The sequence below is a fragment of the Leptosomus discolor genome, chromosome 24, assembly GCF_034619465.1.
Source record: "Leptosomus discolor isolate bLepDis1 chromosome 24, bLepDis1.hap2, whole genome shotgun sequence".
Taxonomy (NCBI): Eukaryota; Metazoa; Chordata; class Aves; order Leptosomiformes; family Leptosomidae; genus Leptosomus; species Leptosomus discolor.
This window is the reverse complement of record NC_141414.1, coordinates 6,899,852-6,922,417: the sequence shown is the minus strand read 5'-3', so window position 1 is coordinate 6,922,417 and position 22,566 is coordinate 6,899,852. Positions and strand designations below refer to the sequence as shown.

The 22,566-nt window shown below is 58.6% G+C and overlaps 2 protein-coding genes across 2 annotated transcripts; one reads left to right on the top strand and one right to left on the bottom strand.

Annotated features, from left to right (window-relative positions):
• Window positions 1–106: 106 nt before the first annotated feature.
• Window positions 107–3,296, top strand: LRRC25 (leucine rich repeat containing 25). The gene is made up of 4 exons (XM_086477436.1): window positions 107–326; window positions 794–1,015; window positions 1,490–2,423; window positions 3,173–3,296. Exons 1-4 carry the CDS (start codon window positions 107–109, stop codon window positions 3,294–3,296), a joined length of 1,500 nt encoding a protein of 499 aa, XP_086333562.1.
• A 2,935-nt stretch (window positions 3,297–6,231) lies between these two features.
• GDF15 (growth differentiation factor 15) lies at window positions 6,232–8,251 on the bottom strand. The gene is made up of 3 exons (XM_086477692.1): window positions 7,933–8,251; window positions 7,127–7,187; window positions 6,232–6,964 (listed from the first exon to the last, which is right to left on the bottom strand). The coding sequence occupies exons 1-3, from the start codon at window positions 8,249–8,251 to the stop codon at window positions 6,232–6,234; spliced, it is 1,113 nt and encodes a 370-aa protein (XP_086333818.1).
• Between the last annotated feature and the right edge of the window lie 14,315 nt (window positions 8,252–22,566).

The following is a 22,566-nucleotide window of genomic DNA, read 5'->3' as shown; positions in this document are numbered from 1 at the left end:
GCCGGGGGTCCCCGCGCCGCCGCCGCCGCCTCCCCCCGCGCGGCTGTTCCAGCAACGCCGCCCACCCCCCCCCCGGCCGCCTGCGCCCGCCGCTCTTAAAAGGGCGATGGCAGCGGCGGCTGAGGTGGTGGGGACGCGCGGCGTGGAGGGGGGGGGGACGGCGGGTGGAGGAGATTGTGGGGAGGTGGGCACGGGGGTGGTGGGTCAGGGGGGACAAGGAGGCGAGGGGGCGGGCGTGGAGGGGCGCGGATACGAGGGGATGGATACGGACACGGTGGTCACGGAGGGACACGGACACGAGGGGGTGGACATGGAGGGACACGGAGGCGAGGTGGGCCTCGGACACGGGGGGATGGACACAGACGTGGTGGACTTGGGGGGACACAGGGCACTGCCATGAGTAGCAGCCGCGGGCGCACGGGGAGGGCGAGGACATGGGGGATGCAGACACGGGGGGATGCAGACATGGGGAACACCGGGATGGGGACACCAGCCCTGCCCGGGGACACGGAGACACCCCCACGCACGGACCTCCCCACCCCCACCCCCCTCCCCAGCCCTGGGGTCCCCCCTCGCAATCAGGGCGAGAGGGGGGGCGGAAGTGTCCCCACGGGGGGGACCCCGAGCAGAGACCCCCGCGGGTGCTGAGACGCCAGGGAGGGCCCGATCCTGCCCGCACGCCCCTCCGCGGGCAGCCACGTTAATTGCACCAGCACATCATTAACGCCCTGACACCCCCCTACCCCGCTTCCCTGGGCGCCGCGATTGTGCACGCGTGTGCGTGGCCGTGCAGGCGTGTGCGTGCAGCAGTGCACGCGTGCCCACGGTGCCCGTGGGCGTAGGCGGGGTGCGTGTGTGAGCACCCAGCACGTGTGCGCCTACACGCGTGTGCAAGCGTGCAGCAGTGCATGGATGTGCATGTCCGTGGGTGCCCACGCGTGTGCTCGGGGGGCCACCGGAGCCACCCACTCGGGTGCTCCCGGGGGTCCCCCAGCCGGTGCCGACACACGAGGCCGTGGGGATGCTCAGCATCCAGCTCCCCCCCCCCCCCTCCCCAGCCCTGAGACCCCCCCTTGGCCCCTCAGGCAGGGAGCAGCACCGCTGCAGGTCCCGGGGTCACAGCCCTGCAGCCCCCTAGGAAAGGGCCGGGGGGCCTGGGGGCAGCCGGAGGGTGCTGAGGGGGGGGGTGCTATACCCCTTCCCCCCCCCCCGGGGCCAGCTACGCCCTGGCAGGGTGACACAGGACAGCAGGACCCGCCTGTTCCTCTTCCCGTGCCCCTGCCTGCAACAGGCAGAAGCGGCCGGAGCGGAGGCGAGTTGGGGTGCTGGGACCTGGGGTGGGGGCAGAAAACCACCTGCTGGGACCCCTGGGTGCCACTCTGCTTGGGGAGAGAGCGAGTGGGGTGGGTGCCAGACTGGGCTGCACTGGGAAGGGGAAACTGGGACGCGAATGGAGGAACCTCTTGCTGACCTCCCGTTTCCCACCCAGGTGCCTGGCGGTGTGGAGGGGCCATGGGGCACCCTGCGGCCCCCCAAATGCTGCTGCTGCTGCTGCTGCTGCTGCTGCTGCTGCTCCCCGCAGCCCCCTCGTCCCCCTGCTTCGACGTGCCGCCGGACGCCCCCACCGAGCTGGATTTGACCAACAGCAGCCGTGGATGCGCCGAGCTGGACTGGGGCCTCTTCCAGCGGCAGAGCCGGCTGCGGCTGAGCCATAACGGCATCGATGCCCTGAGCCCCTCATCCCACGTCGGGTCGGGGCTGAAGGAGCTGGACCTGTCGTACAACCGGCTGCGGGAGCTGCCGGCCGCTTTCCTGAGCCAAGCGCGGGGGCTGCAGCATCTCCGCCTGCAGCACAACCGGCTGAAGGAGTTGCCCGCCGGCTTCTTCGCCAACGCCACGGCCCTGCAGAGCCTGTGTTTGGAAGGGAACCCCCTGCCCGCCGTGCCCCCCACCGCCTTCCAGGCCAGCCTGCGCCTCCTGGCCGTGCCGTGCCGCTGCGACGTGGTGGGCAGCGTCTTGGCGTCCTGCACGTGCTCCTGGCCCGAGTGCGCCGGGCTCCAGTGCCGCTGCCTCACGTCCCACCATGACTCCTTCAACGTCACCGATTTCCACGCCCGGGAATGCCGGGCTGGCGTGGGGTTGGTGGCCGGTTTGGCCGGGGCTGCCGGCGCGGTGGCCGTGCTGCTGGTGGTGGTCGCCGCCATGGTTTGCTACCGGCGGAGGAAAGCGGCTGCCGGCACAGGGGGGGCTAAGCGGGAGCCCGCCGCGGCCCACGGGCAGCCCCGCTACATCAGCCGGGCCGCCGAGATCAATGCCACCGATGCCACCACCACGCCGGACTACGAGAACATCTTTGTGAGCCCCTGCGCCGCCCCGGCCGCTGCACGGGGCTGGACGCCGGGATGGCAGGAGGAGCGGTACAGGTGAGGCTCCGGCGCGGGGATCGGCTGCTTGGGGCATGTCCCATCCCCTCCCCTGCTGTGCTGTACCGTGCCACAGTGTCCCATGCCATGCCATCCCATCCTGTGCCGTGCCATGCTGTGCCATCCCATCCCATCCCATCCCATCCCATCCCATCCCATCCCATCCCATCCCATCCCATCCCATCCCATCCCATCCCATCTCGTGCTGTACCATGCCATCCCATCACATCCTGTCCTATCCCATCCCATCCTGTGCCGTGCTGTGCTATGCTGTGCCATGCAATCCCATCCCATCCCATCCCATCCCATCCCATCCCATCCCATCCCATCCCATCCCATCCCATCCCATCCCACCCTACCTCGTGCTGTACCGTGCCATCCCATCCCATTCCATTCCATCCCATCCCATCCTGTGCCGTGCTGTGCTGTCCCTTGCCGTGCCATGCAATCCCATCCCATTCTCTTCCACCCCGTCCCATCCCATCCCATCCCATCTCATCCCATCCCATCCCATCCCATCCCATCCCATCCCATCCCATCCCATCCCATCCCATCCCATCCTGTGCCGTGCTGTGCCGTGCCGTGCCACACAATCCCACCCCACCCCATCCCGTGCCATGCTGTCCAGTCCCATCCCACCATCCCCAAGCCGCCAGGAGCATTCGCTCCCCCATCAGGGACCAGCCTCCCCCCCACCCCCCCATCGCCCGGGCACGGTGCGGCGGGTGCCACCCTTCTGTCCCCCCCAGCCCCCAGGCCCCCACGGACGACGACTACGTCACGGAGAGCGGGGCCATCCCCGGGGACCAGCCCATCTACGCCAACACCCAGGGGCCCAGCGAGGAGAACCTCTACGTCATCCCCGACCAGTGAGGGGCTGGGGGGGCCGTGGGGGGGGGGGGCTGGGGGGGTGAAGCTCTGGCTCCCACCAATGCTTCTCCCCGGAGCTTTCCCTGGTGGCTCCCTGCCCCCCCCCCCCCAGCCCAGAGGGGACGGGGATGGGCGCTCCCCATGGCTGGAGGCTCCATGGGCCTCCCCACGGCTGGGACAGGGACACGGGTGGTCCCCACGCATGCATCCCACCGGGGACGCCATCCTCAGCAGGGGGGGTTATTTTTGAATCATTCCCCCCCACACACACCACCTCCGGCCCCCTCCTTCGCCCCAGTTCCCAGCACAGGGTGAGAGCTGGTGCTTCCTCCCCGGGGCCGATGGCCACCGACCCTGGGGACGCCTCCGCGGCGCATCCGGCGGCCACCGCCACGCCGGAGCCTTCCCAGCTGGGGACACGCGTGGGGCCCCGCCGGGGCCAAATGGCAGAGCCGGGGGGGCGGGGGGCCATGGGGTGACCGCGGCGTCCGGTTCCTCTTCCCCTTTCGGCTGCCGATGGAGAGCGTCAGGGTTGCACGTGCGCTTGGGGACATGCCAGCGGTTGGGGACATCCAGGCACCGGGATGGACCCCGCTGTCATCTGCACCTCCCCCTTTTCCTGCTAAATCTGCCAGTTTGGGGAACAGAGCAAAAAAAAAAACCCACAAACCCCTATTTTTAATGCTCCTGGCAAGATCCCCAAGCCCGGTGTTGCCAGGTTGTGCACCCCGAGGGGCAGCTTGGGGACACGGGGACCCCATGGCTTGTCTGGGTGCTGCCCCCCCCCCCCCTCCCCCAAGCTCTGCGTGTGTCCCTTGAGCTCCAGCCCTTGTGATGCTCCACTGTGCCTCATTAAATGGTTTAATTATTTTAAATTACCTGTGTAGCACGTGGTCTGCTGGGAGCCCTGGGCAGGGCAGGACACAGGGCTGGTGCTGTTCCTGGGCTGGATCCGTCCCTCTGGCACCAGCCGAGCAGAGCTGCGGTTCGTTATCTGTTGATGGCACTGATGGCCCCAAAAAGGGGTGTCAGCAGCGCAGGGGTGGCTGTAAATATTGACCCAAAGGAGTTGCGTGAGGCTGGAGGTCCCTGGGGAAAGTCCCTGGAGCTCCCAAAGCTCATGTCCCCAGAGCGGGGGTCCCAAGGGATCAGCACCCTCAAGGACAGGTCCCCAGAGCCCAGGTCCCCAGAGCGGGGGTCCCAAGGGATCAGCACCCTCAAGGACAAGTCCCCAGAGCCCAGGTCCCCAGAGCGGGGGTCCCAAAGGATCAGCACCCTCAAGGACAGGTCTCCAGAGCCCAGGTCCCCAGAGCGGGGGTCCCAAAGGATCAGCACCCTCAAGGACAGGTCTCCAGAGCCCAGGTCCCCAGAGCGGGGGTCCCAAGGGATCAGCACCCTCAAGGACAGGTCTCCAGAGCCCAGGTCCCCAGAGCGGGGGTCCCAAGGGATCAGCACCCTCAAGGACAGGTCTCCAGAGCCCAGGTCCCCAGAGCGGGGGTCCCAAGGGATCAGCACCCTCAAGGACAGGTCCCCAGAGCCCAGGTCCCCAGAGCGGGGTTCCCAAGGGATCAGCACCCTCAAGGACAAGTCCCCAGAGCCCAGGTCCCCAGAGCGGGGGTCCCAAAGGATCAGCACCCTCAAGGACAGGTCCCCAGAGCCCATGTCACTTTGGCCCAGGTCACCAGAGTGGTGGTCGCTGAAGCTCTGGTCCCTAAAGACTCCATCCCCGGAGTGGAGGTCTCCACATCCCATGTCCCTCAAGCTCTGGTCCCCAAAGATCTCATCCCCAGAGTGGAGGTCCCCATAGCACATGTCGCTCAAGTCCTGGTCCTCAAAGCCCACGTCCCCACACTGAAGGTCCCCGTATCGCACGTTCCTCAAGCCCAGGTCCCCACCAGGAGCTGCCAAGGGGCCGAGCAGCCCAGGACATCCCCGGGACGTGCTGGAAGAGGGGACAGGACAAAGAGGAGCTGTGACCAGCAAAGCCACCCCACCCAGCTGTGGTGAGTCCCTCAGGGACACCACGGCGGCAAAGCTCGGGGGCAGCTGAGGTGTCCCCCGCCCCTTGGTGCCCAGGGGGTCCTGCAGCCGGAGGTACCTGGAAATTGGGCAGCGGCCACGGCCCAGCTGGACGTTCTGCCCAGGGGGTCAGGGCTCCAGCCGGCACCCATCTCAAGGACACAAACAACTCAAAGGTCTCTGGGAGCATCGCCCAGACATTACTCACCAGCCGTGGCAGCCGCTGGCAGGGCAGGGCTGGGTCTGGCCCAGCCCTGGAAAGCCGTAAGGATCTGCCGGCAAATCCGTACGGAGTCAGAACCTGACCGCTCACCTTGCGGAGGGGTGGGCTGGGGGTCCGAGCTGCAGGTGACCAGCTGCAGGGCTTCGGTCGGAGATCCCCGGCCGGTTGTGTGGGAGGAGCAGCCAGCATCCCCGTTCCCATCACTTTATTCATTTACATTATTATATTGTTTCTGTTACATAGAAATATATAAAATACAAATATGCACAAAAAAATACCCTTTCCCAAAGAGGTGCTTTGCTATAAAATACAATAAGTTAGCAATAAATAAGAGGGTTGTATAAATAAGTCTCTAAGCAGTGAAGAGATGATGCTCAGACATGGCGTGGGCCGTGGCCACCCGGGGACAGACCCACCCTGGCCCGTTTGGGCTCTCTCAGGTGGGAAGGATCCACCTAGCAAATAAAATCTGATTTTAAATAAGGAAAAAGAGAGGGGAATAAGTTATGGTGGCCTGTGGAGGTGGGAGGGTCACAACCGGAGACCCCGGGGCTGAGCAGGGGCTGACGCAGAGGCATTTGGTGCCATGGGGTCTGGTTTTTGGGATGCTGGGGTGGCTGGGGGGGGGGGGGGGGCAGGGCAGGCTCTGCTCCATCCAGGGGGTGACGGTCCTGGTCTGAGGTGAAGGTGATGCCATCAGGCACAGTGGCACCTGGTGACCAGTATGTCCTCGAAGAGGGTGGAGACCAGCCTGCCCTCGCCGTCGTAGTGCATCAGCACCATGGGGTCGTAGCCGGCGGGGACGCAGCAGGGCGGTGGGGTGGCTTTGGAGAGGGAGTGCATGCGGGCTTTGATCTGGGCGTGCATGCTGGCGGGCTTGTAGTTGTGGGGACAGGAACCTTCGCAGAACCTCATGTAGTAGCTGTTGGGGGCAATGACCCAGTCGGACCAGCCGATGTCCTGGAAGGAGACCTTGAGCGACTTGAGGCAACACTTCCCATCGCTCTTCCCGCACTCCTCCTCCAGACCCCGGGCTCTCCTGGCCCTCCGCCTCGTGATTTCGTGGGTTTCCACCTCCAGCACCAGCGTCTCATCCCCTGAGGTGGCCAGCAAGGCTGAGACGTCGGCCGTGAAGGCCAGCTCCAGGCGCAGCGTGTCCTCAGGACCGGCAGCCCAGGGCTGGATGGCCGCCGTGAGGTCCAGGCTTGGGGCATCGCGGTCCAGCTCTTGGCTACGCAGGAGCTGGGGGGTCCCGTGAAGCCCCCCCAGCATGTAGATGCTGACCCTGGTGGGCGCTGAGGCATCGAGCGGGGACATGCCGGGGGATGCCAGCACCGGCTTGAAGAGCTTCAGCTCTGCCTGCACCACCCGGAGCTGCCGGTGGAAAGCCTCGGTGCGGGAGAGGAGGAGATGGTAGCGGTAGGGACCACGGGTGTACTGGTGTCCCTGGGGGTCCTGGTGTCCCTGGGGGTCCTGGTCTCCCTGGGGGTTCTGCTCTCCCTGGGGGTCCTGGTGTCCCTGGGGGTCCTGGTGTCCCTGGGGGTCCTGCTCTCCCTGGGGGTCCTGGTGTCCCTGGGGGTCCTGGTGTCCCTGGGGGTCCTGGTGTCCCTGGGGGTCCTGCTCTCCCTGGGGGATGTCTGGCCAGTGCAGCACTGCGGGGACAGGGAGGACAGCTGATGTAAGAGCCAGCAATCCGCCAGCTGAGGCTCGTGACCAGCTGCTGTCGGGCAGCCAAACCGCCGCCTCCGGGGAAACACCCAGATCCCGAGGGATGCTGAGGCCAGGGAGCTTCAGCCCCCATCCTCATCCCCAGATCACTTGGGACCCACTGATCTGCGAAAGAACTTTTTCAGATATTTTCTGCTTTCCCATATCACCACCATCGCCAGGGACTCCCCAGGACCCATCAGGTGACCCCCACCTCACACCCAGGTTGTCCCTCTCCCCCCCGCCCCCCAGCCCAAGCAGCACGAGCTGAACATTCCCCTAAATCACCCCAGATCCAGATAAAACCCCAAACTGGGGCTCAAGCTGGGGCTCGAGGGACGGCACCTCCTCGCCTCCCCTCCGCTCGCCCCCAAACCATCTCGAACCCCGCTCCGAGCACCCCCAGCTGCGCCGCCGAGCACAGCGTTCATCCCAAGTTTCCTGGGTTTTAGGTTTTTAAGCAAAACAACCGTGGCCCCTCCCCGCTGCCGGGGCAAGGGAAGCAACGAGGATGACGGTGGTCACCGCGATTCATGCCTGGTCATGTCCCGGCACATGCCAAGGCAGCCGGGCTGACATGCCCGAGCAGGGACACGTTGGGGGACACACATGGGACACACACACGTGTTTGCCCGGGGGGGGGACACAACACAAGCATCGTGGGACACATACAGAGCCACGGCCACTTACACGTGGGGGTCAGGCGATGCAGGCGCCTGGTCCTGGGCACAGCTCCCTCCTCCTCCTCCTCCCGGCTCCGGTTTCCCATCAGCTCGGCCACTTTCTGCTGGTACAGCCGCCGAGCTCTCTGGATGCTCTCCTGGTCCAGCCGGTGGCGGATGACGGGGGGAGCGGCCATCCCCAACCGCTCCAGGATCCCCTTTTTGAGGGCTTCCAGTTGGAGCCTGTCCTCGTCCCACGCGCGGGGCCTCGGCTCCACGCCGGCGAGAAGCAGCAGGAGCTGGAGGCAGGTGAGGGCAGCCCCGACATCCTGCAGCATCCTCGGCATCGCGCAGGCGGTCCCTGGAGGGCGAATTATTTGCAAGACTCGTGCAAAGGCGGGACGTGCAACTCCCAGCGATGCTGCCAGGGAAATGAATGAAGTGGACCAGATCTGACTTTATAGGAGCCGAACTTTGCCCGCCCTCCGTTCCCCCCCCCCCCCCCCCCCCGCCCCGTCCCATGCTGCCGGCGGGTGACGCCGGAGTAAACACCCAGCAGGAATCTCTCCTTTCTGCCTGGGATTTCGTACGGGAGCTCCGGCGGCGCTGGAGTTGGGCGACTCGCAAGCTGGTTTGCAGCTGTGGAGGTGAAAGAACATGTAATAGTTTTCCTCAGACACAAACATTTCCCTTCCACCTCCCGCTTTCCCCACGGAGAGCCGTGCCAGCTCACGGCCGGGGGGGGGATCCCCTCTCACCTCCCCCGCCCCGTTGGCGAGGGGCAAGCGGCTGCAGGCGACGTCCGACGGCCTTGGAGGTGGCAGAGCGGGTGGCAGGGGGTGACGGAGGGAGGATGGTGAGCAGGCAGGCGAGCTTGGCCATCCCTGCCTCCTCGTCTGCCTCCTCTGTCCCTCGCCTCGCGCTGGTCCTTGTTGCCACACGGGCCCCCGTTATCGCGTGGGGCCGAGCCAGGCCCGCAGCCCGTTCCCTAAAACCCCTCCGAAGCAGAAGCGGAGCAGGGACGTGGCTCGTGCTGGCACACGGGTGGAGGAGGGAGCAGATCAGCGCTGGACCTTGTCCCGCTAAACCGGCTGACACCACTGCAGCCCAGCTCGCAGCGGCGGCTCCTCTGTGCAGCCGGGGTGACGGCTCTGCCCCGCGTCCTGTCCCTCTTGAAGTAACCCTGGCCGCGGTTGCGACATCCCTGCGCGGCCCAAAGACAGCCGGGACGGAGCCCGGCACGCCGGCGTGCCACAGATCCAGCGGGGCCACATGTGGTGGGAAGCACCGCGCCGGACCGGGGCTGCCCGTGTGCTGGGGAAGAGAAAACCCACGGTGGGAACAAGCCACCGAGGCCAGCACAGGACCACCCATCTCTCGCCTTCTGCTAAGGGATGCGTTGACCAAAAAACATAAGCAGAGGAATGAGAAATCCCAGGTCGAACGAGGCAACGGGCAGGTCGCCCCCAGCACTGCCTGGGGCAGGCAAGGCTGCTCCCAAATGTCCTGAAGTTGAGCCAAGCACCCGGTCTTTAACTGGGCTCCCGCCACGGATGGATGAACAGGAACGTGCTTACAGTAATCCCGTGATTTACGGCCGTTTATCCCCTGCTCCTCCTCGGCTCCAGCGTTACTCCTGCCTTTCTCACCCAGTTTCTCGAGGGGTTGCCTGAGGCAAAACCAAGACCAAACTGTTTCACCCTAAAGCACGTGAAAGGAGAAGTTTGTCAGCATGAGCAGCACCACATGGAGGGGATTGAAACAGCTCTGGCTCCTCTGCTCTGGATCTGGCCTGGCAGAGAGGTGGATGAAGAGAGGACATGAGCCCACCCAGAGACCTCACACCGTTTCACGCTGCCTTTCTCTGCCTGGAGCCTCCAGCTTGGAAAAAAAACCCATGTGTGGCTCACAGGGAAACCTCAGGGCCAGGTTTTTCTCTGGTGCTTCATCCCATGTGGAGTTGGGCACCGTCCCGCTGTGGCCGCGGGTGGCACGTCACCCGTCCCTCCAGCAGCCGGGCAAGGGACAGCACACACACACACACACACACACACATAAAACCCCCCTTGGAGCATCTTCCCATGGGGAGCTGGTCCAGGCGCTGACTCCCCAGCGGGTGCTTTCATTCCAGCCGGAGCCGCGGGATCCTTAGGGAGCTCCCGGCAGCACCAAGCCCCGCTGTGATCCCCTCTCCTAGGGATTTTCTCAGCTGGGGTGTTTGCAACCTTTCAGCCCCCTGCAATTCGGGGAAGAAGGGAGAGGGAGCATCACCCCAGGAGGACCACAAACCTCCGGGGCAGAAAGGCCATGCCACCCCCTCCTCCCCGAACATCTCTGGGTGGCTGGCTGCTGCCAGCCCGGCCACCAGCACCCTCCACCACCTGCAAGGTGCCAAACACGCCCATCCAAAGCCAAATCAGGGCCACGCAGCGTGTCCGGTTGCAGGAAGAGGCCCCGACCCACCAGCAATCCCATTGCCCGGCGCTTGAGCAAGACTCAGCAGACTCCTAAATCCTGAAGTTCTGCTTTTGCAATGAATTCTCTGACAGTAGGGGCGTTGCGTGGTACGAGCCCCATCCACAAGTGACGCACAGTGGCTCCCACTCGGAGAGCATCAAAGATCGCCGAAAGCCGGATGTTTTCCCCCAAAAGGCGCCGGTCGTGGAAGCTGGAGATTTACAGTCCAGCAACAGCCATAAAACTTGTGTTTTAAGAGCAGCGGTTGTGAATGCCGAGCGGCCCGTTATGAAATGTCCCAGCGTGTCCTCACCAGCCTGCAAGATGCGATTGCACAGCCTCAGCCCCGTGTGTAAACAGCATCCCACGTTTCCTCCCATCCTTGCCGGGCCCTTTGCGCTTCGTCTTTGGTATCAGAAGGTCAGATTTATCCAACGCCTCTTCCCAGCGGGATGCAGGTTCCTCTCCGGTTGACACAGCCCATCTGCATCCCTCGGCAAGGTACCACCGCGGCGCGGCTCTCGCCTGCCTGGCACAGAGCTAGGGCAGCAATGAATAGGAGCGCTTGGCTGCGGGATTGCCGGCGGCCGGGGACCTCAGAGGGGCCAAGACGAGGGCTGAGGGTGAGGAGGAGCTGGTGTCCTGGTGCTGTCGCTCCTCGGCACGCAGCGAGCAGGAGAGAAGCTGGGGGTTTCGGTGATCGGAGCATCACATGGAGGCCAGCGGCTGGGAAGGCTGTTAGAAAGCCCAGGAAAAGCTCAGAGCGTGCACTGCCGAGCCTGGAAAGGTGTAAAGAATCTTTTCGCCTTCTCTCCGTCTCCAGACAAGAGGTGGTCAGCAGGGAGCACGGTGGGGGACACAGCAGGTGCTTGCTGCTGTCCCCAGAGCCACCCCGTGGCTCCCCGCTGAGCCAGCACCGGGGAAAGAAGCCACATGGCAAATGCTGAGATGAACTGCCAAGAGAAACAAGAAGGGGAACGCGACCATTAGTCACTTCCCCACGAAACACAAGCTGGCTGCAGCCCTGAACTTGAACCGGCTCGAGGAGGGCTCGGAGCGGGACCGGAGAAGCTCCCGGTGCCGTGCAGGAATGCGGGACGAGCCCCAAACCGGCCACGTGCAACCGAGGTTTCGTGGCTCCTCGAATGCAATTGCTCCCCCAGCTTGCTGCGATGGTGCCTGGGGGGGAGGGCTGGCCCCGCTCTGCTCCCCCCAGCCCTGGTGGCGGGATGCTGATGGGGGCGAGAGCAGACGAGGGGCTTCGATTCCCCGAAAAGCACGGAACTTCCCCGCGGCTGCTCGCCCGCGCGTGCGCTTGCAGAAACCTCAGGGGTAGGTTTTTTTTGGTAGCGTTCGTTATCGCAAGCAGCGAGAGGGGAAGTGCTGCCCTCCAGATTTTAGGTCCGTCCTTGCAGGTGTTGAGCAAGAGACTCTCAAAAGGGTGCCAAGGAAAGCCAGAGCCCCCCGAGAACGGGCGCGCATCAGCGACAGAGCGAGGTGACAGCAAGGCAAACGGTGCTGGGTGCCCCCCCCCCCGTGACCTACGGAACCTCCTGTGCTCCCCAAAACCACCCGGGCTGAGCAAGTCGGAGGCTGGAGGGGGGATATTTCCCGCAAAAGACTGCAAGCCAGGTGGTTAGTACTTTCCCATGGTGTATTTTTCAGCCAAGGGCTAAAAAGGGAAGAGCAGCACAGTGTGGCTTCCCACAACTGCTGCCACCACGTGAAGCTCTGAGCAGCCCTTGGGGTTTGGTCTCTAGGGAAGTTGGTGGCTGGAGGCAGCTTCAGGACTTCCAGGAATAGCTCGGGGTGAGAAAACCCTTGGTGAAGGAGAGGAACCCAGCCGGCCACCGAGGTGGTCCATCGGGCACGTTGCAGACAAGGTTTGTTCCGTCCCTTCTCGTTTCGGGTCTGGAGATGGGCGCAGAGGGATGGGAGACGAGGGCTCTCCCTCTGCTGCCAGCGTGGGATGTTTGGGAAGCCACATCCTGTGTTTTCCCAGCGCTGGCCACTGTCATGATGAATTGGCAGAGTGGAAGCTGTCTTGCCCTTTAGACGTTTCTAAACAAAACACAAACAGAACGGGTCAAGTGAGCAAAAAGCAGCTTTTTGCACCTTCATGGTAGGAATCACATTTTATTTCCTTTGCTGCGAGTTTACAGCGTCTGCCAAAAGATAAGATTTCTGCTGCACTTGGGACATTTCTGCCCCAACGGTCAACGATTAACTTGAACTCCCAGCCCCCTCGGCCCGGGCAGCGCAGGGGAGTGCTCTGACCCAACTGGCAAAGATGGACACCTTGCTTGAGGGCTCCTCGCTCGCCGCCCCAACCACCTTCCTTACGGCGACGCTTTCAGCACGAGGAAGTTCCCCGCTTGCAACGAGCATCTTTCCTGGAACGGACTCCCCGGACAGACGGATTTACAGGTAGGGTCTGTCCTTCGGCGAGGATGCTTTACGGCTTGCAGTGGTATTTCCCCTCCAGCAGATGTAAGTACGGAATAATGCCTTGAGAGCATCACCTGCACGAGCAGTAGGCAACGAGCTCAGCCTGGGCAGGATCAAAGTGATGGTTATTGAGGAGCAGCTTTAAAAAGAAGCTTTTTCCACAGTGTGAGGCTCTTTCTATTCAAAGGGGGATGCGTCTCAGCCCTCCGGCGTGCCAAAACAACCCTTCGCCTCCATTTTTAGTGCAGATCCAGCAGGTTCCCCCAGGCCGAGGCTTTTGGGAGCATCGTGCTCCCTCGGGACGGCAGCGCTGAGCGCAGAAGCGAAGCACGAGGCAGCAGCAGGGGGAAAGCTCTAACCAGGGACCCACCTTCGTGCAGGCTTCAAGCCACGCTCAGGGGGGACCCAGGTGAGCTCTGAACCCTTCCTACAAAAAGCTTTCCAACACGGAAGGAGGCGGGGTGGAAATAGGTGAAATAAATGAAATCCAACCTAGGCACATCCCAGAGTAACGTCTCTTTTACCAAGGAAACCTTCGGGAGATGCTACAAGCGAAGGACAACCCAGAAAGCTCCTTAAAACCGTAGGATTTGAAGAGGCTGGATGATTTTTCATGTGCAAGGCACAAGTTTGGGTGAGGCGTGAGAATGAGAGCTGCTGAAGAATTAGGCGAGGTTGCTGTTAGTCTACGCTCCAGAAATAAATTTATTTATTTGTGAACCCGGGCATGGACGAGGCTTCACGTACCCGTCAGGAGGGAATTAGTCACTGGAGCGTGACTCGGGGAAGGGCTGTGTACACAGGGCACGCTGCTCCTGCACCAGAGCATCCACCGCCGCGGGAAGCAGCTGGAGAGAAGCAGCAAATAGAGACTTTTCCTCAGGCCTGAGCCGTGATGCTGGCTGGGAAGCGGCCAAGAAAACCCCAGCCTGGAGCAGAGGTAGGTGGTGAATATCCATTTATATCTCCTGGAAGGCTGGAGCCAGACGATGAGGTACCCCCAAGCAACAGGGGAAGAAAAGCACGGTTGAAATGCCACGGTGAGGAGCCCTGGCATGGGGAAATACTCAGCCAGAGCATCATCCCTGGCATGGGAAGCTCATCCCCGGAATTCTCAGTGCCAGGAGCCTGTCCATCCCCAGCCCAGGGTGCGAGAGGCGGCAAACCCTGACCTGGGACCTGCCCACACATGCCTCTACCGAAGGCAGCAAGGGCTGCTCGGAGCGGGCAGGAAATTCCAGCCATTCCCCTGCAGCAGATCCGCAGCTGCGAGTTTCGGATTGAAACTCTGGGGAGCCCTGGGGCGGGGGCTGTGAAAGGGTGGGCTCTGCGGCACCTTCGCTTGAGGTCAGCTTTGATTTGCAAGCCGGGAAAACTCGGGAGGGCGCGCAGCCTGCCAGATGGACGCTGCCCAAAAATCCCACCTCGTTTACGGAGGGTTTGGAGGGTTTGAGGAGCAGGGGAGGAAGAAAAGAAGGGGAACGAAGCAGGCTGTTACGAAGAAAGAATTAAGATCTCTGAGGAGCCAGCCCACCGAAGGGAACTCCTCCCCGGCTCTCTGGACCTGCAGATCCCAAAGTGGGACGCTCTGACCACCGAAACCTTTGATCTCTCCCTCTGGAGAGTTCTGGTTGCAGAATGACCTCATTGACTTACCCAACAGCGTGACACCGCTCTGGAAACACCGCCTTGCAGGAAGAGCCTATCACTTCATAAAGCAAATTAAACCAAGAATGATTTCATCAGGGGCTGGCTCACGGGAGAGCCTGTGTTCTCTCCAGGGAGCACGTGTCCTGGCTCGCGTTCGAGGAAGATCTCAAACCTCCCCGGTGCCCATCCCGTGCAGCAAATGCAATAAAAGCAGAGTGACAGAGTTCTCTGACTCCGAAGACAAGGCTGGGGAGGTCAACAAAGTCACCACGGCAGCTTGGGGGGGGGAAAAAGTAAAGTGTTCCCAGAAGTAGGGCATGAGGCAAAGCCAGAAAAAGCAGAGATGCGAAGAGACCCACAAAGTTTTCCTTTCTGATCCCTTCCTCAGCTGCAAACCACAGTTAACTCTGCGGAGCAGGGGCAGGGTAAGTCCTCACAGCCCAAGTTTTGGGCTAGGACCACGGATGTCCCCAAGCCCTGTCCCACCTCGGGGCGCTGGGCTGGTTTTAGCCTTCGGCCTCGGCGAAGCCGTGCCTGGCGGTAACGAACACGACACCCAACCTGCTCGGCGGAGCAGCTGGTGAGGGGGCAGCGCTGAATCACCGACACCCGCGGTGCAACCGCCACCTCGCGTCGCAGGGACCCGCTGCTGTTCCTGCACCGGTGACGCCTCCTCCCATCTCCGCAACACCAGGGGTGGCGAAAGCCAGGACCACAAGAAGCCCCCAGGACCGAGCCCAAGGGCTTGTACCTGTGGCCTGGCTGCCCCGGTCCAGCGCTCCGGGGGGAAGCTCTGCACCGTCTGGCTGTATGGCAGCACCATCTGGTGGCACCAGCCCTTCCCACCGCCCCAGTTTGCTCCCAGTCAGGACCAGTGGCAGCAGGAACCCTGAAAGCAGCCAAGGCGAGGCCTCTGCGAGTTGCATCGCATCCCAGCAGGAGCGGCCGCCGCGGCAGCGACGAAGCAGCCCGGCACGGCAAGAAGATGCTCTTGGGGGAGGTGGGGAGAGCTCCGGGGTTAACAACTTGCTCTCAAGGAAAGCAGCACGCAACGGTGCTCGAGTTCAAAGCACCCCAGCAGCTTCCTGACACGCTGCTCGTCTTCCCACGGTCCTCGAGGGAGCTCTTCCTCCGGAAAAGGAGCGTGGCGGAAGAAACGTGGCTAGAAAACGCCTTACAGCGGGTTCCCAAGTGCCTTGGGAAGCCTGTGAGGGATTTGCAGCCCGCGGATCAACGCCAGCTTCAGAATCACAGCGACTTCTGCTGCCAGCGGGTCACCTGCTGCATCCCTCGAGGCTTCACTCCTGAAAAACCCCCTTCGGTCAAGACTGTTTATGGAGAGGGGGAGAAGCGCTGCTGCCGTTTAAGCCCACGTGAGGACAGCAAAGGGTGTGGAAAGCAGAAATATTTTATTAACCGACAGATCTGGAAGAGGCTGGAAAGCTCCAGGGCTCCCCAGGCACGGCAGACTTTGCATGGCACGGCTACGGAACTCGAGCGAAAAAGGAAGAAGTCAATGGGACGGGCCGCGATCACGCACCAGCTCCTCCCGCACCCGAGATGGGCACACCCCGGTTTTACCAGACTTTAACACCTCCCCGCCAAGGAAAGCGACCGCCTCTCTGGCCCTGCAGCACACAAATATCTCCGAAGAGGTTTTGGGAAGTTCTTTGAACCCTGCCAGAGCTTGGTCCATCCAGCCTTGCTCTTCACCGAGGCGCAGAACATACTCTTGACGCTCGTGCTCCGGCCCCTGCGGATCCCAGGGGCACTGCCAGGCGCAGACAGGGCCATGCAGACACCTCAGCTAAGAACAAAGAAGGGTTATTTTTTGGTTGTTTAAAGTAATGCCACGGCCGGGGGGTAAAACCAGTGTTGGTCGTGTCCTGATTCCAGTTTAGGATGCACAGAGGCAACTCCAGTCGCTGGAGGACTGCGGCTCCAAACTTTGCTCTCCAAGACCCAGGGAGAGCTTCCATCAGGCCCTTCCTCATGAATAAAAGTAAAAAAAAAATATATTAAAAATCTGAGGAGAGCTGGTGGTTTTGGTGTAGGAAGCTACAAGGGGGTTATTAATCAGATCCTTTCACCACTGCCTCCTGGAATTACCCAGCTCGGAGCGAAACGGGTAAGTCTCCAGCTCACAAACTGTTAAGTAGCTTTTGCTCCCCGAAGCTTTCGGGATTACAGGCTCTCGGGAACGAGCCGTGCTGCTGCACGCTTCCAAGAGTCTTCATCGGATCAGGGGAAGGACACCCTCCCCGGGCCTCCGTCTTAATCCCAGTAACGTTGCACCAGTTTTGTACGACTACTGGGCGCAGCACTGTGTTCAGGAGGGTGCCTGTTGCTCCGTTCGGCTCTGTGGTCTAAGCCAGGGCTGGAAAATTTACCTTAAAGAACATAAAAGACACACACACACGCATATAATAGACGATGGCAAGATAAAACTTCCGAATAATCTGAATAAAATGACACAAACATCCAAAATACACAACTGAGGCCTAAGAGAACAAGCCCAGATGGCACATCTGGCCCCGTTCTGACGCCAGGCGGGACGGGGCAGGGGATCCAACCAGCCCAAGGGCTCATCCCCGACGGCAGCAGGTGCTCAGGGAAAGGGATGAACCCAGATCCGCTGGGATCTGGTCAGTCTGTGACCGCTGCTGTGTAATCACCGCCGTACCGAAGGTGAAAAGGACTTCTTCTGTTAAAGAACACCAGGAGTCAGAGTTAAACTCTTTATTTACTTTGAAACATCGGTTTAGATTTTCAGTTACAAAGTCCAGTCTAGCAATAGCAAGCTGAAAGTATGTTAACGGTTCTTTATTACACAGCCCTTTTGTGACACACTAGATTGTTTGGTTTTACAAGGCACTGCAAGAACACACTGAGAAAAACAGAAGCCCCAACAGATTTAGAATCGTAGCTCCAAGAGCCCTGATAAGCATGGGATTGGCGACACCTGAGATACCCAGACAGACAAGTGTTTATTTCACAATTAACGCACGGAGGACCCGAGAGGCTGAGTGATGCTGTAACATGCACAACGGAGTCCGAACGAAACACCTAACCTCAAGGAAGGGACAGAACAACCTTCACGAACTTGGCCACCTAACCGAGAGTGACAAGGAAGTAGCAAACACTCCCGTTTTCTCCTTTGTCAGGTCCGAGTGTGTGACAGAAACCACCCCCCACCCCCCCGAGAGCTCAACTCAGCGCAGTTTCTGAAGAGCAATCCTTGGGTAAAGGGGACACCGAACAGCTTCGGCGGTTTCTCCCAGTCTTTCCACCCACCTCACGTGCAAATGGCTCGCCTGTCCCCATCACCACCACTCCGCTTCCCCAGAGCGAGCCCAGCACAGCACAAGGCACTCCCTGTTTAATCAAAGTAAACATTTGTGATTTAAGAAGCTGGTGCAATAGAAAACCTGAAGGTGTATTTAAGTAGCACAGAGTTTTATTTAAGGGCAGTGTATCCTTTCATTCCCTATACTCAATCCCTATCTGTGGGGAGGTGTTTTCTTCTCTACTTTGTCTTAAAAGACGGAGCAGAAGCGGATCTCGGGTTTCAATTAATACGATGAAGAATTACCAATACCCTCAGGTTTGGCAGAATACCACTTTCATCACATAAGACACTGATCAGACGTGAATACGAGTTTTTCCTCAAAAAAAGTGCACTTTATACTGCAAAACATCAGGGTTTCTGGCGCAAAAGTAACAAATCCACCTACGTCAAGACGCGTACGTACGGTACCAACTAGGGGTGTTTGATCCAAGCCAACAGATACAGTTTGAAAGCGCCTTCACAACTCAGAAATTGCTCTGGTTAAAGTATTATCAGACAGCACATGGAAGTGACTAAAGGAGACAACTGGAAGGAAGTCACTTTGTGAAAAGTATGTACAAATTAATTGCCGGCAGTTTCGTTCTCTGCACTGTGGGATGAAATCTGAAAACCGTTAATTGAAAAACAAAAAACAACCACCCCACACAAGTGTCCTTTCTACGCCTAAACACACCGGTTTCCAGTCAGCTTTCGAACGCTACCACTCGCTCTCGAAGCAGCTGAGTGTCTGAGCATCAGCTGCGTGGTTAGAGAGTCAGAAACACTCCAGAAGATAAAAAAGACGCGTGAGTCACAGCAAGATAAACCGTGAAATACCACGGTCAGACCATAATCGCTGCTTTAGCCCAGCGCTGGCTCTGGTGTTAGTGGGGAATTACCAACCCAGCTCGCTCACACCGGTTTCCTATTTTTTGGTTTGAAGCAGCTCCTCCTACCGCCGCTCCCGGCGCACGTTTCGTAAGCCAGCTCACACGCGAATCACGCGCTCAACCGAACGAAGATTGTTGGAGTACCGGAGGAAACTTCAGCGGACCATAACTTTTTTTAGCCTTTTCATTAACAAAACCCAACAGCACTGGGAGTCTGTGCTGCCCGTTCGCGAGCCTGCAGGCCTGGAAGCTCCTGGTTTTTCGTTCCAGGCGCGGCACTGCGTGACAGCAGCCCAGAACAATCCCCTTTGGCAGCTGACTGAGGCACTGGAAGGTTAAATATCGCCTGCACGACCCGCAGAACGGCGAGAGACACAGCGGAGCTCAGGTGCTACATCTAAGCGTGACCGTCCAGGTACGGGAATACACGCAGCAGTTTCCTCCCTGACTTACCCCAGGCCAACGCCGCCTCCGCTCCTGCAAGGAGTCAGCCAGGGAGCTTTTCTCCCCGATTTACTCCGGGCGCCTTGCCTTTGAACTTCCCTCCTCCTCGGGGTGAAAGCAGAGCAACCGGTTCGTTTTTACGGTCTTAAACTTTTGAACACCCCCAGGCAGGGGCCTCCTGGAAGCTCAGCGGTTCTTGGCCGCAGTCTCGTGTCACAACCACACTCCACACCTCTAACCATCTTCATGACTTTTTCATCCTTTCCCACTACCACCACCTTTAGGAGGAAGCCATCAGGTTGGGGAACGCTCCAGATAATAACTGGCAACTGCTCCATGTGATCTCATGGATTTTGACACCTCTTCCAAAAAGCTGCCAAAAAAAAAAAAAGTCACAAAGAGCTCCTGTCCAACGGGAGCTCACCTCCAGCCACACCACAGAATATCTCCAAAGGGACCCATAAGGATCATCAAGTCCCCCACGAGTCTTTAAGGTAAAGGAACTTTCAAGCTCACAGTTTCTTTTCGCTGTGTTTTCTAAAGCAGATGACCACGGTTCATTCAAAGGAAGTATCTCCCCACATCGCAGTCACCAAATTACGGAGTTTACGAGTATCTGGAGCTCCTCAAAATCCTCCACAGCATTTAATAACTGAAACAATTAAATCACCACCACCAAACTTCACCAACGCATTAGCCAGCTCCTCCTCCGAGCTGCTGGCAAGCAGATAAAATGACATCAGACCCGATACAGCGGAACCTCCCTAATTCTCTCTTCCACACAAAATACTCTCACCCCCGTTTCTCCGTGAAGCGTATCCCCAGAGAGAGTTTTGCAGTCACAGGATTCTAAAACTTCACCAGCTTTTACGTTTCACAAATTGCAGGCACAGTAATTCGCACTAAACCTGAACTTCCTACGCTTACTCACTAGCACACAATTATTTTGTGGTTGGCAACAGGTCTCCCAGTCAGTGCAAATCAGCAAATTCTATTTATTGATGATCTGGAAGAGAAAGCAGATAGGAAGCGTTACACAAAACATCAGCTTTTTGAAGCTCTGCATCAGTCTGACGTCCTATTTCCAAAGAAAATATGCACCTATAGCAAAGGCATTATGAATTAATTAACTTAACAACAACAACAAAAAGCTTTCAGAAAAACCCCAAAGTATTTAATTTAGGTCAGATTAAATAAAATTAGTTTCATGCCATTTTTCAAAGTCTCACTATACAAAACTTCTCTACCACCAAGACACCCTCGACAAATACAATCTCTGAGGACTAAGTCTCAAAAAACCCCCCGAAAAGATTATAAAATAAATCGTATTTTCTAAGAAACTGATCACATGGAAGCTCCACCAAAAAAAAAAATCCAGACTACGAGGAAACGCACGGCTCGAAAGGAAACGATTCCCAGCAGGGAGGTGGTTAACACTGACACGCCGGAGGTCGCCCACTGCAGTCCTTGGACGAGCAGCAACGGGCACAGAAACTGGCTCAGGATTTTCCCCTCGAGCAGCAGAGCGCTCCCAAGGAAGAACATCCGCGGGCGTCGAGCAGGACAGAACCCCGCTCTGCCCTCCCTGCCCATGGAGCAGGAGCCTCCCCTCCTCAGGGCTCTCCAAGGCCGCCCGCTCGGGCGCCAAACCCTCCGGCAGCCCCGGACGGACAAGGGCACGTCTCGCTCGGGGACGGTCACCCGCATCGGAGCCCGACCAGCCCGAGGCGAGGGGCGGCCGAACCTGCCCCACGGCCCCCCGCGGGCATCGCTGCCCCAGCCGGCCCTTCGTTTGTCCCCGCCTCGCTAAACTGTTGATCTCCCCTTCGAGTCACAGCTACGTCACACGTCAATGAAATGGCGTTACTGAAAATTACCGAAATCAATCGCTGAGCTTAGCGGGGCAGGTGAATTACTCCTCTTTTTGAAGTTTAGCAGCTAAGACACGCTGATGACAAAAACTTCTTACCAGATAAAGGAATAAACCTACAAGGTAAGTCGCTCGACTATTTGCAAAAAAAAAAAAAAAAGGTGTCAAACCACGAATATTTAAACAAAACATTAAATATAATAAATTACTAATCAGAAAGTCTGCCTGCCTGCTGACAATCTGACAAGTGCTACTTCGTATTTTGAATGCAAAAAAAAAAAAAAAAAGAATTATTTACTTTGAAGGCCGACTCTTTTGATCAGGAAAGCCTGTATAGCAACTACAGCGGTAATTTCCTTGGTAAACCAGCAGCCTACGCCAACACCTTCCTACACAGGCCCCCTCAGCAAAGTTACTACGACTGCAGAAGCCTTTGTCCTCTCTCTCTCGAGGGTTACAGGTGGTATTTCCTTTGTCACGAGGCTTCTACTGGAAAACAGCACGTTAACGGCAGCTCTCACTGAGAGATACTATAGCAGAATCATTCATCGCCAGAAAAATTAAAATAATGGTATTTTAAAACAGTTCAAAAGTGTTGGGTTTATATATATATATATATATATATTTGTAAAAGTCTTGGAATCAAATCACAGATCTCTTCATTCCAATGAGACCTACCGGTCACCAATTCCCAGTTTGGGTCTGTCCCCACTGTAACATCATCCGTCTTGCGCTGGAGTCTTAGTCATTTGTCAGCGGAGCTACGCACACCACTGGCATCAACCACCCTGAAAGCCCTGCTGAGAACCTGCGTGTACACCTCCCCAGATTAATTACTGGGAAGGTTCACACCAGAAGCAGCCCTTTGTACCCTCCCATTGGGAGGGGGACACTAAAAACAACCCGGAATACTCATTCTAAGCAAAATTCCTAGTTTTCAAATAATTGCCTCTGGTTTACAGGCAGCGGGAATAGGTGTGAGATTTTAGATTGGATTTGGCAGAACGTCTTCGAATCCGCACGTTTGCATATTGATGCCTGTAATAAATCAAGGTGGCAACTTAGGATTTAAGTTAAACATTACTCTTCTAACCTTTAACAAGAAGGAAAATTTAGAACTAAGGAAGTTATAAATTACTCAGCCTTCACCTTAAAAATAACAGCTAGCACCAAAAGTCTAGGATAAAGATCTCCTGCGGAGAAAGTGGCCTTTAGCAAAGCTATTTAACCGCTAATGATTTGTTTTATACACGTACGCAACACTGTGTTTTGTACAGGAGGTATATGGTTGGCTCGAGTGAGGAAGGTGGCATCGAGAGCGTAATAAAAAAAAGACATCGGGAAATATTTGGTGCAAGTTCGGCTCCTACTGGGTACACACAGAGAACAACAAAAAAAAAGCTATTTGCTGCTCCACAACAAAAGGAACCCAAAACACACCCCTTCTATCTGCAGCTACCAGTTAACCAGCACGTCACAGAGGACCCTCCGCGCATTTGGACGAGGTGGGGTGAGAAATCAGTGCCTAAAATATCTCCCCATTCCGGCAAAGCAGTTTCGAAGACGCCTCGCCTC

What these genes read in the sequence shown, in the direction of transcription:
- GDF15 (XM_086477692.1), bottom strand. Translation starts at nt 8,251, where the DNA reads ATGCCGAGGATGCTGCAGGATGTCGGGGCTGCCCTCACCTGCCTCCAG. An exon ending in GCATCGCCTGACCCCCACGT is followed by an intron (nt 7,188 to 7,932) that starts GTAAGTGGCCGT and finishes CTGTCCCCGCAG; the next exon opens with TGCTGCACTGGCCAGACATC. An exon ending in CAGGGACACCAGGACCCCCA is followed by an intron (nt 6,965 to 7,126) that starts GGGACACCAGGA and finishes CCAGTACACCCG; the next exon opens with TGGTCCCTACCGCTACCATC.
- LRRC25 (XM_086477436.1), top strand. Translation starts at nt 107, where the DNA reads ATGGCAGCGGCGGCTGAGGTGGTGGGGACGCGCGGCGTGGAGGGGGGG. An exon ending in GGACATGGAGGGACACGGAG is followed by an intron (nt 327 to 793) that starts GCGAGGTGGGCC and finishes GTGGCCGTGCAG; the next exon opens with GCGTGTGCGTGCAGCAGTGC. An exon ending in CGGTGCCGACACACGAGGCC is followed by an intron (nt 1,016 to 1,489) that starts GTGGGGATGCTC and finishes TTTCCCACCCAG; the next exon opens with GTGCCTGGCGGTGTGGAGGG.